Source organism: Rhinopithecus roxellana, chromosome 17 (genome assembly GCF_007565055.1).
Source record: "Rhinopithecus roxellana isolate Shanxi Qingling chromosome 17, ASM756505v1, whole genome shotgun sequence".
Classification (NCBI taxonomy): domain Eukaryota; kingdom Metazoa; phylum Chordata; class Mammalia; order Primates; family Cercopithecidae; genus Rhinopithecus; species Rhinopithecus roxellana.
In genome coordinates, this window is record NC_044565.1 from 23,125,161 (window position 1) to 23,138,045 (window position 12,885).

The 12,885-nt window shown below is 40.3% G+C and overlaps 1 protein-coding gene across 1 annotated transcript in view; it reads left to right on the forward strand.

Moving 5' to 3' along the window:
• Positions 1-217: 217 nt before the first annotated feature.
• The window catches only part of GMCL1 (germ cell-less 1, spermatogenesis associated), a 52,849-nt gene continuing 40,181 nt past the window's right edge, over positions 218-12,885 (forward strand). Inside the window, exons 1-4 of the mRNA XM_010367618.2 lie at positions 218-759; positions 8,582-8,705; positions 10,763-10,859; positions 11,960-12,057. Coding sequence (XP_010365920.2) covers positions 500-759; positions 8,582-8,705; positions 10,763-10,859; positions 11,960-12,057 — 579 coding nt within the window. The 5' untranslated portion in view covers positions 218-499. The remainder of the gene's footprint in view (positions 760-8,581; positions 8,706-10,762; positions 10,860-11,959; positions 12,058-12,885) is intronic.

Here is a 12,885-nt window from a genome sequence, read left to right on the forward strand (position 1 = left end):
CACTTGCTTAGCACAGGCCCATAAGCACCGGGGGCTCAAGGTACCTTTGTAGAAAGAATGCGTGACTGAAGTCCCAAGTCTTGCCACTACAAAGGCGTGTGTGAACTACGGCTTAACACTGCGTCTACGCCTAAGTTCAGGTTAATAGGAGGTTAGGCCCACCGCAGGCCCGCTGGGTTGTGCGCAGGCTCCACCTGCCACGCACGCACGCACGCCTGCCTTGCCCCGCCCCTTCCGGAGGCTCGCCATACGCAGGCGCCCTCCGGCCCGCGCTTTGTTGCGAAAGCGAGGGGGCGAGGTCCTGCTGTGCTAGCGCGCTGAGCGACCAGAAGCTGCGGGCGGGGCGGAGGATGGAGGCTGTCCGCTGCAACGGTTGGGGCTGCGCGTGAGAAGGTGGCGGTGTAGGCATCTGCGCTCGGGGAAGGCTGGCGGCGGCGGCCGGGCCATGGCGGGAGACCCCCTTCTCTGGGCTCCCTGAAGTCTCGGGGAGCCGTGACCCATGGGATCGTTGAGCAGCCGGGTGCTGCGCCAGCCAAGACGAGCCCTTGCCCAGCAGGCGCAGGGTGCCAGGGCGGGGGGCTCGGCCCGGAGGCCGGACACTGGAGACGATGCGGCGGGCCACGGCTTCTGTTACTGTCCGGGCAGCCACAAGCGCAAGCGGAGCAGCGGGACCTTCTGCTACTGTCACCCTGACTCGGAGACGGACGAGGATGAGGAGGAGGGGGACGAGCAGCAGCGGCTCCTCAGCACTCCTCGAAGGTACGTGGGGGCATGCACCTGCGCGGACCCGGACCCGCACCTGTTGGGCCTGGGGCCGAGCCGGCGCCCCGTGCGCTTGCGGGGTGCAGCGCTCCCCAGCCTATGGAGAGGGGTCGTGCCCTTGACAAGTGAATGTGGAAGCCGGCCCGATGCCGGGCGGACGGGGGAGCGCTTTAGGAGACGCCTGGTGTTCTGCATTTTTAACCACAGACGCTTCCAGGGTGTTGTTACAGCCCCAAGATGAGGATGAGAAACGCCAAGCCGGAGCTCGCGTCTCGTTAAACCTTAGAGACGCCCAGCTGGCTGGCATTCCCAGGCCACCTTTGCCCTCTCAAGTGGGTAGCCGCAGACTAAGTTGTTTTGCATCCGGTTGCCTTAGTACAGACACTAAATGTAATCTCTGAAATGGGCACTCTTACTGTCGCCCACTCAGTGGAGGGGAAATAATTGCACGCAGGATTTCTCGTTAATCGTAAAGGTGAAGTTTATCAATAGTGTACATTTGTTCCTAACCAGGAACAGAGTCTGTGCAAGTTTCTAGTAGTTGAAGTCGTTGACCGTGGATGTACTGTATGTAGGGCGGTGCTGCTGCAGCTTGCTTAACTTTTTTTTTTTTTTTTCTGATGAGTTGAAAGATGGAATATTGACTTGTGACCTGGAATTGGAGTGTAGTTTATAGGTAGAATATATTCTTACACAAACAATTTGGTTTTTCTGCTTTTGTTTTTAAAGGTGATTTGATAGGGTCACAGATGAAATTTTTTTAATCATTTCTTTTTCTTTTTTTATTTTTCAGACAGAGCCTTGCTCTGTCACCCAGGCGGGAGTGCAGTGGTGCGATCTCAACTCACTGCAACCTCCACTTCCTGGTTCAAGCGATTCTTGTACCTCAGCCTCCCGGGTAACTGGGACTACAGACACGCACCACCACGCCTGGCTAATGTTTTCTATTTTTAGTAGAGACAGGTTTCATCATGTTGGCCAAGCTTGTCTCAAACTCCCAAACTCAGGTGATCTGCTGGCCTCATCCTCCCAAAGTGCTGGAATTATAGGCGTGAGCCACTGCGCACCCGGCGTAAAATTAAACTTTATGAGCAGATTCAAAAAGGTTTTGCTATACTAGTGTTACATATTGTAAAAAAGGAGTCATAGATTAAAAACTTAATAGTTTGGTTTATAAAACCTTTTGTACCATTTTTTAATGAATATTTTTATTTATTTACAAAAATGGACCCCTACTGTGAATACTATTCAGTAACTTTTTTTGTTGTTTATTTGATTTTTGGAGTTTTTTTCTAAAGAGACAGGGATCTCACTATATTGCCCAGGCTGGTCTCAAACGCCTGGGCTGAAGCGATCCTCCCACCTCAGCCTCCCAAAGTGCTCAGATTACAGGTGTGAGCCACCATGCCTGACCCTGTAACCTTTTTGAAGAGTCAGTATAGCATAGTTTTTTTTTGGAAATTTTTTTTTCTTTTTTGAGACAGGGTCTCGCTCTGTCGCCCAGGCTGGAATGCAGTGGTGGGATCATGGCGCACTCTACCCCCACCTCACAGACTCAGGCAATTCTCCCACCTCAGCCTTCTGTGTAGCTGAGACCACAGGCATGCACCCCCACCACACCCAGCTAATTTTTTTATTTGTAGAAACAAGGTCTCACTCTGTTCCCCACCCAGGCTGGCCTTGAACTCCTGGGTTCAAGTGATCCTCTTGCCTTACCTCCCAAAGTGTTGGGATTACAGGTGTGAGCCACCGTTGCAAACCTGTAGCATAGTTTTAAGAGTTCAAATTCTGAGTTCTTGGCCAGGCGCAGTGGCTCCTGCCTATAATCCCAGCACTTTGGGAGACTGAGGCAGACAGATCACCTGAGGTCAGGAGTTCAAAACCAGCCTGGCCAACATGGCAAAACTCTGTCTCTACTAAAAATATAAAAATTAACCAGGCGTGGTGGCGGGCGCCTGTAATCCCAGCTACTCGGTACGCTGAGGCAGAAGAATGGCTTGAACCTGGGAGGTGAGGTTGCAGTGAGCTGAGATGGCACAACTGCACTCCAGTCTGGGTGACAAAGTGAGACTCCGTCTCAAAAAAAAAAAAATTTTGACTTCTTGTCTGTATTCTGCACTTAATAGCCTTATTTTCCTCATATGTAAATTGGAGATATAAATACCTGCCTTTTAGGCTTTGACAAATATGAGGACAAACAAATGCACAATGTCTAGCATGTAAGCATGCAGTAAATATGTCTCCTTGATGAATTGGCCCCTTTATCACAACAAAATGTTCATCCTTCTTTATCCCTAGTAATTTAGCCACTACCACATACATGTATTTATTTATTTATTTATTTATTTATTTATTTATTTATATTTAGTGGGTACAGGTGCAGGTTTCTTACATGCATATAACGGGTAGTGGTGAAGTCTGGGATTGTAGTGTATCCATCAGCCACTTTCTTTTGATAAATGTCTGAATATCTCATTTTCCCTTCTTTCACTTTTTACCTGTGTATATTTAAAATAGGTATCATGTAAACAGCATATAGTTGAGTCTTGCTTCTTTTATCCAACAGGACAATCTAACCTTTCAATTAGTAGTTAGACCACTTACATTTAATGTAATTATTGAAATATACATCACAGTGCATTTGAAGGAGAGAAATCACACAGCAATTTGAATACAGGAAATTTAATAGAAACATTATTAACAAGGCACAGAGAATTAACTACTGAGGACAAAATGCTAAGGTAAAGAGATCTCTAGAAATACATGGAGTAGTCAGTACTTCTAAGACTGAGGCAGAATAGCCACAGAAGGAACAAATTTGGAATAGGTGCTCCCAACCCTTTACCAAGCTAAGATTCAGATGATGTTGAAGGAGGTGTGGCTGTAGCCCACTGGATGGTGGAAAAGTTTGCTCAGGTGTGGTAGGCTGAGGCTGGCAAGCAGGACACTGCCTACTAGGATGCCAACAAAATTATTTGGAGGCCTTTTGGCCCAGAAGGCCAAAGATACTAACTATCTAGACCTTTACAGAAAAAGTGTACCAACTCCTAGACTACATAAGTAGACTGGAATGGAAAGTTTTTAAAGCAAACCTTTATCAGAAAATGCCTATCAGAGTTTAGTGTGTGTATATTACTAGAAGATGCTTGGATTATTCAGCCCAGTACGGATGCAGCGTATAAGAAAACACTAAGATGGGCCAGGCACGGTGGCTCACGCCTGTAATCCCAGCACTTTGGGAAACCAAGGCAAGCAGATCACTTTAGGCCAGGAGTTTGAGACCAGCCTGACCAACACAGTGAAACCCCGCCTCTACCAAAAAATACAAAAATTAGCCAGCCATGGTGGTGTGCGCCTGTATTCCTAGCTACTTGGGAGGCTGAGGCAGGAGAATTACCTGAACTCAGAAGGCAGAGGTTGTAGTGAGCCAAGATTGCGCCACTGCACTCCAGCCTGGGCAACAGAGTGAGACCCTGTCTCAAAAACTAAAAATATAAAAATTTAAAAGAGAAAGTATTAAGATGTTGAATTTTGTGTGTTGGCCCTAGTATATACTTCCTGAGGTTGTCTGGTGTGCCCTCCCACATCAACAGACCACCTTATGAGAAGTTTTAGCTTTTAGGCCCAACTTCCACCTCACACCTTTGTCAACTGCATGTTTTACTTTTACATTTACAAGACTGTTAAAACCCACACTGTTCTACAACCAGATCTTGAGTGTTTTGTCCATAGCTTGTCTCTAAAAAATTGAAACAACATTACATAGTTATAACTATGTAAATATTGTTTCTGAAGAGTTATGTAGTGTGCTAGGATTATAAATCATACTTGATGGGTCCAATGTCACAACCCCTTGTCTGTTCAAAGGGAGAAATTTTTCCAACCTCACAGTCATATGGAATCTGTTCTTATATTCCATCAAGTGCTTAAAGTCAGGCCCTGCTTTTGTTTGTATCTTATTTGGACAGTGCCTTTTTTTTTGTATTGCTTTTTTATTGTCCCAGAGTATATAATGGCCTTTCCCCCACTCTTGACAAGTAACAATAATCCTTCATCATGGCTTCAGGTTTTTCTGAAAAAACACAGAAAAGTCTTTCGAAACACACTTTCATGGAATCCTTCTCTAAAACCTAGACCTCTTCCATCCTCCTCTTCCAATCTGGATTTGTCTGCTCTTATGCTGGGACTTCTTTTCACCCCATCTCTAGGATTGAATTCACTATTTTGTGTAGCCTGCATTTCTTTCTCACTCATTTTAGGAACTATTTAATACACCTCAAATATTTTTCCAAGAAAGGGTGCAAAAGGGGGTAATTTGTGCATATCTAAATATAAATTTAGTCTCTTTTACTTTATTCATCCTCTGTCTGAGTATGGAAATCTAAAATAACTTTCTTCATATCTTTGATGACACTGCTTCATTGTCTTCAGGCCTACAGTCTTGATGAAAAATTTGATCCTGGTGTAATTCTCTTTTCAGGTGACCATTTTTGCTCTCTGGAACTTGTGGAACTTTTTCTTTGGTATTTTAGGATTTAACTAGAATGTGCTTAAGTATGGGTCTTCTAATGGCCTTGGTACTTGTTCCTTATAATCTGAAGACTCATATACTACCTTAGTTTTGGGAAATTTTTTTCCATTAATTTCTTCCATAATTTCCTTTCTCTTGTTGTCTTTATTTTTGCTTTCTGGGATGCCTCTTAATTGGATTTTGGATTTCTTGGATTATGCATCTGTCTCTTCTTTTTTCCTTTCTTTGTCTTTTTGCTTTATGTTCTGGGAAATTTCCTTTAACTTTTTCATTGCTATCATTAGGTTGTTTGGCCCTAACTATGAGGTATTTCTTTTGGACCAGGGGTGAAAATTACTAAAACATGAAATGTGCTGTGATCCATGAAAGCTTGGGAACCTCTGCTCTACAAAGCATGCCCCACCTAAAACCAGCTTAGTAGTCTTCTTACTCAAAGAAGAGGTACATTGGAAATAGATCTATTTACTCAAAACACCATACACCAGTTACTCATTCTTCAATGTAAGTGGACAAGCAAGGAAGGATCACCCAACATGAGGAAGAAAAACCAAAGAATGGTTTGTTTGTTTTTTTAAATTTCAGTAATCATGTCTTTAGTCTCTAAAAGCTCTTTCTTGTTCTGAGTCATCCTTTATCATAGCTTCCTACGGGGTGAATATAATAATCTCAGATCTCTAGGTATACTGGTGAGAGGATTTTTTGTTCCTCTCTTTTCCCTGAATTATATGTTTCCAGGGATGGATGGAGCCTCTCTCTCTCTCTCTCTGTCTCTCTCTCTCTCTCTGTCTCTCTCTCTCTCTCTGTCTGTCTCTCTCTCTCTGTCTCTCTGTCTCTCATATGCTCTTATTCTTCCTCATGTTGGGTGATCCTTCCTTGCTTGTCCACTTACATTGAAGAATGAGTAACTGGTGTATGGTGTTTTAATTGAGTAAATAGATCTATTTCCAATGTACTTCTTCTTTGAGTAAGAAGACTACTAAGCTGGTTTTAGGTGGGGCATGCTTTGTAGAGCAGAGGTTCCCAAGCTTTCATGGATCACAGCACATTTCATGTTTTAGTAATTTTCACCCCTGGTCCAAAAGAAATACCTCATAGTTAGGGCCAAACAACCTAATGATAGCAGATTGCATGGTATCTGAAAGGTGTTACTGTGTTTCCTTCAAATTTAAAATATTCCACATGCCTCTCTGAGTTGGCTGTGGTGCTCTAAGTTCAGATGGTATCCTGAACTGGTGAATTTCACACACAGTTTGGGAACCATGACTCAGGGTGAATGGATTGGGAGTGAACAGGCCACAGATTCTTTAAATTTCAGAATGAGGATTGCTTTGTCTGGGCACCAGCAGCTACCCTACAGCCTTAGATCTTCCATTAGCTTTGTGCTGTTTCTAGAAAAGCCTTGGAATATTTTTGCCTCAGTATCTGTACTATCCTTATCTATAATCTGTGTTCATAGAGTGGAGAAGGCACTAATTTCCCCATTTTCTGCCCCTCTTCTTTCTTCTGCCTTCGTTTCCCTGAGACCTCATCCTACTTTTCTCCCAAGGGTTCTAACGGGCAGATAAGCCTAGCCTCCATCCTAGCCCTCCATAATGTATGTTTTGGCTATGGCTTTCACTGTTCTTTTTCATTTGAATTTATTTTCTAACTTTCAGATCTGTGTAAATCTCTCATCAAGTGATGAGTCTACCCTTTACCTTTTCCTGGTGTGGACTTATTCCTTTTTGTACTCTTAATCTTTAATGTAATTTGGGGAGGGATGGGAAGCCAACATGTGTACATTCTGCTATCAGGAACTGGAAACTACACTGTCTCTTGATTTCTCATCATAATCAATGAAGTGGGTACTATTAATGTCCTCTTTTTACAGCTGTGATAACTGAACAGGGGGGCAGCTGGGACTCAAACCCAAGTCTGTTACCACTAAGGCATGTGCTGTTTTTATTGTTGGCTAGGAAGAGGTGTTAAGTACACAGGTGTTAAATTCACCAGTTCAGGATGTCATCTGAAACAATTACTTCATTTTTAAAAAGAGATTGAGGGCCGGACGGGGTGGCTCAAGCCTGTAATCCCAGCACTTTGGGAGGCTGAGACGGGCGGATCACGAGGTCAGGAGATCGAGTCTATTCTGGCTAACATGGTGAAACCCCGTCTCTACTAAAAAATACAAAAAAAACTAGCCGGGCGAGGTGGTGGGCGCCTGTAGTCCCAGCTACTCGGGAGGCTGAGGCAGGAGAATGGCGTGAACCCGGGAGGCGGAGCTTGCAGTGAGCCGAGATCGCGCCACTGCACCCCAACCTGGGCGACAGAGCGAGGCTGCGTCTTAAAAAAAAAAAAAAAAAGAGATTGAAAGTTTTATGTGCTAGGAAAGCTGTCAGAATTGGTCAGGAATTTGAGATATTGATCAGCCTCTGCCTAGGGCCTTTTCTTGGTTACTAGACCATTTTGAGCAATTATTTTCAAACTTTATTTTTTTAGTCAAGTTCTTCCTTTAAATTATATCTGTGCAGAAATCCAGTATGTTTACAGGTATAATAGGTGATGTTGCTTTGGTTGAAGTTAGATGGGATACTCACAGTTCACTCCTCAGCTCTCCTTGGTGGCCCCTAAGACTTCTCCTTTGAGCAGTTTTAAAAAACCTTTCATCTAAAATAAATAAATAATTTCAAAAAACAAATAAGAAAAGAAAACCTTTGATATAAGGTTGCAAACCATTTGTCCAGCGGGAAGAAAACATTTTAAGTAGTTTAAGAATAGGTTGGTACCAAAGTAAGATTAAATGTAAATCATTTTAAAATTAAAAATTTTTTAATTTAAAAATCATTTAAAATTTAAAATTACTTGGGTAAGTGAAATGTTTACTCTTGTTCTCCATTTCCTAGTTGCAGATTATTGCACTATTTGAGTTCCTTCATAGTGCTGGTTTTTAAATAAGGAAATAAGCAAAAAAATCAACATGCTAACTTCTTAATCTATTGAATAGGTAATTAAATTAGTCCAAAATTGCTAAAATGTGTGTAGTGCAAAGTCTGCCTCCCATGCCGCCCCCATTTCTCCACTATCTCTCTCATGCATAAAGGACCCCAGAGATAACCACTATTGTTAGTTTCTTATGTACTCTTCTAGACACAAGAAAATTTGAATATATACTCTCCCCCTATCCTTTTACACAAATATTATTTTGACTCTATTTAATAGAAATTGAATAAAAGGAGTATTTAGAAATATATGCAAAATCAGTAAAACATTCAATTTATATAAATATGTGACTTTCATTTCTTTTAACAGGAAAAAATTAAAGAGTACATCTAAATATATTTATCAAACATTATTTTTGAATGGTGAAAACAGTGACATTAAGATTTGTGCTCTAGGAGAAGAATGGAGCTTACACAAAATATATTTATGTCAAGTAAGTATTTTTTCTATTTGAGTAACAGGGTAATCACTTAAACTCTTAAGTCATGTTCTTTCTCATTGCACTTCACAGTAATCTTTTGCATGAACATCATAGTGGTTAAATCCTCTCATTTGGTAAAAAGTCTGTAAGAAAAATGGTAAGCATTGTTAGTGAAAACTAAGTTTGGTCTAGAAAGAGATTTTGAGATTTCAGTATCATACGAGCCTAATACTACGTATTTGTCATTACTTCATAAAGTGCTTTTTTCGGTGCCTTCTGTTGATAAAAGGGGAAAAGTTGGGGAAAAATATTTAACATTAAAGTTAAGATTGTAATGTGTTTATTTTGCTTATGGTTATTTAAATTGGATAAACTCACCTGAAATGTTGCTTTGTAGTTCACATTGAGTGTGAGTGGAAAGTTCTCTCCTGGAAAATCCAGGTAAAGACAACACCAAAAAGTATATAGACTAAGTCGATTTCTGTACTGAAAATATTGCTACTTGCCACCCCATTTTAAAAATTCAGAACTTTCATAGCCGGCATGGTGATGGGCACCTGTAATCCCAGCTACTCAGGAGGCTGAGACAGGAGAATTGCTTCAACCTGGGAGATGGAGGTTGCAGTGAGCTGAGATCGTGCCACTGCACTCCAGCCTGGGTAACAGAGCGAGACTCTGTCTAAAAAAAAAAAAAAAAATCAGAGTTTTCAAAATAGAATACAATGTTGCTCTAAGGGCCCAAATATTTTATTCATTTTCTTTTATCAAATCTATAAGCCAGATATTGGTCTAGGCACTAGGAATAAAACAACAGTTTTTATCCTTTGGAACTTATATTTTTCCTCTTTACCATTTGAGAATAATTACTGGTAAGACAGTATAGTATAAACTTTTTCAGTAAAAGTATTTGGAAAGGAATTGCCTTCTCTAACATTTTAATCATGTTTTAAAATGTGTTTTTGAGACCGGGCGCGGTGGCTCATGCCTATAATCCCAGCACTTTGGGAGGCCGAGGCAGGCAGATCACAAGATCAGGAGATTGAGACCATCCTGGCTAACACAGTGAAACCCCAGGCGCCTGTAGTCCCAGCTACTCAGGAGGCTGAGGCAGGAGAATGGCGTGAACCTGGGAGGCTGAGCTTGCAGTGAGCCGAGATCGCACCACTGCACTCCAACCTGGGTGACAGAGCAAGACTCCGTCTCAAAAAAAAAAAAAAATGTGTTTTTGAAACAAATTTATTTTGGCTTGAAGTATGTTGCCCAGACACTATATCAGAATATTGCTTTTTAACTTCAGCATATGATTCATATTATTTCTTTTTAATATCTGAAAGCAGTTTTGTGAACTTAAGGTTGAGAATACCTCTGTTAAAACTTTACCTCTCATGGAAGCTGTATTGATTATAGTTCAAGCCACATGCTAAAATATAAGCCCCCTGAGGACAGAAACAATATTGATTTTGTTTATTGCTATATTCACAGTGCCTTCTACATACTAAGTACTCAGTAACATTTTTAAATAAATTAGTTAATATTTTATCAATTTCAAAGTAATTCTAATTATGAGGAGTGCTATCTGGCAGATAACTAAAGACTTCATTCTATACCTTTCCAAGAATTCAGGTCCATTCTGGAAATTTCTCATTAGATTAAACTAAATTTTGGATTTTCCCTAATTTCTTTGGGGATCATCCTGTTTGTGCTGACTTGGGACTGGTTTGGTCCTTTATAGCCACTCAGATGTACAGTGAGGATTCAACAGTTTGAGTAAAAAGCTAACCAGGTTCAAATAGAAATACAGGAATTCAATTTAGATAGTAATATAGGAATTTTAGTTTTTTGTCAAAAATAGTACTAAACTGAAAGTATATTTCGATACACCTAGTAGTGTCCTTATCTTAATTTCTTTTCTCCTGTAGACATATTTGGCAGTTCTTTTTCTGTTGAAGTAATAGAATGGATGAGTTTAGTTAATGGATAGAATAGTTGCTTAGAATTAGAAATGGGAAAATAATTTGGAAGACACAGAAAGTGCTTGATAATCGTTGACTTTTTTTTTTTTTTTAAAGTCTGGCTACTTTTCTAGTATGTTCAGTGGTTCTTGGAAAGAATCCAGCATGAATATTATTGAACTGGAGATTCCTGACCAGAACATTGATGTAGAAGGTAACTACCATAATAATTAACTATTATGCAAGAATCATAAAAACATAATCTTATTCTTTTGGTAGAAAATAAATAATTCCTTCTAGCCTTGTAGTCTAGAAAACTCCTTTTATCACCTCAAGGTGATAATTTTATGTTGATTTACGCCATAGTCTATCAGTTCTGTCCATCCTATCACTGATCTGTTTTGTCATGTGGGCCTTATCAGTCTGTTTACTTATCTTTGTAAATATGCCCACCTGGGATATGGAAGACGTAGGATGAAGGAAGGAAAAGTATGACCATTTTTTTGAATTATGTAGAAAATCTGATAAATAATACTTATTGATTATTTTCTATTTTCTGGGAACAATAAAGGCATAAATCATGTAATATTGTTTTAGAGCTAAAAGAACCCTTAGTTGAGGAAGCTGAGGCCCAAAGGAGTTAAGGGACTTACTTTGGATCTCAGAGCAGTTTAGTGAGCCTATGTCAGACTACAGCTCTCCTCATTCCCATTCCAGTGCTCTTGCTGCTCCCCTCATTGGTGGTCCACATGGAAGTACCTGGTGTTCAATACAAAGGCAAAGAAATAGTTAAGAATATTTACAAAGCAAACCATGTGGGACATTCATAACAGTGGCGGTGGAGGAAGGATGGACAGGCATAGATCACTGTGGGGGCTGGGCATGAGTGTGGCATGGACAGGACTCAGGAACTGTACCACATTTCTCAGTGGTGAAGTGCTGAAAGCAGCAGGGTTAAGATTATCTTTGAGTCTGCGTATTTGTACTTAACGATTGGTCTACTCAGGAGTATCTTATAAAACTTCTTTCAAGCCATCTTGGTTGTGACCACTGATGTCAAGATTATATGTTAGAAGAATGCAGCTAGATTTGGTAGAATAAGCAGAAATTTATAACCTTGTTATTAAATTAACAGTGTCAACCAGTAACCATTACTAGCGTTTTTAATTAAAGAGATACTTCTGTTATCCTTTTATGTACATGCCACATTTAGACAAATGTCTTTGTGTGTGAAGACAGTCATCGTTGTTATTTGTATAATACTTGTAAAAGATATAAATATTATTTCATCTTACATGTGTACCTTGCTTTCAGCACTACAGGTTGCATTTGGTTCACTGTATCGAGATGATGTCTTGATAAAGCCCAGTCGAGTTGTTGCCATTTTGGCAGCAGCTTGTTTGCTGCAGTTGGTAAGTATGCACGTGATTCAAAGAAAGGTTCAGAATAATAATCTTTTTCTCAAAGTGTGTACTCCAAAAACAAAAATAAAGCTTAGCTTTTTAGAGTTTTTAAATAAAAATGATATGTATAAATATGCCATTTGTTATAAATCATTTAAAATGCCTAACCAAAAGCAATTTATTACAACTGAGGGAGTCTTGATGTCTGCGTAAAATGAATGCAGGCCATTTCTGTGTAGATATCTTAGTATGACTATAATGTGGAAAAAACTTACTTGTCTAAGGTCATTTACAGATTTCTATTCATTAATGACTTGACTATTAAGCAGATGGCTTATGATTACCAATTAATTTCATTCATGGGTTCAAATAAACATGCATTCCTACTATTTAAATTTCTCTTAGTTTTGAAAGAATTGTGTATAAATCACATATATGTATTTTAATCTACCGGCAGAATGACAGATTTGTTCATTTAATAGAAGTGTATTGAGCACTGTGTCCAACTAGACACAGAAATCCAAAGGTAACTTAAGATGTAATCCTTACCTTCAAAAAGTTCACAATATAGTATGTATGTGTGGAGAGCGGTGGGAGGGTTGATATAGAAACCCAGAGGTAAAGTAAGAGCTGTTCAATATTATAGATATGATAATAAACATCCTGTATCATTTAGTGAATGCATAAAGAAGGAAGTAGTCAGTTCATCCTGGTGGTGTCACAGAGGAAAGTTACGTTTCCACATTGAATCTTGAAAGTTGAAAGTGTGTTTGTATTGCAAAGTAGGAAGAGGGGAAGGAAGAGCATTTCAGACAGAACAGAGTAAACTAAGACCTA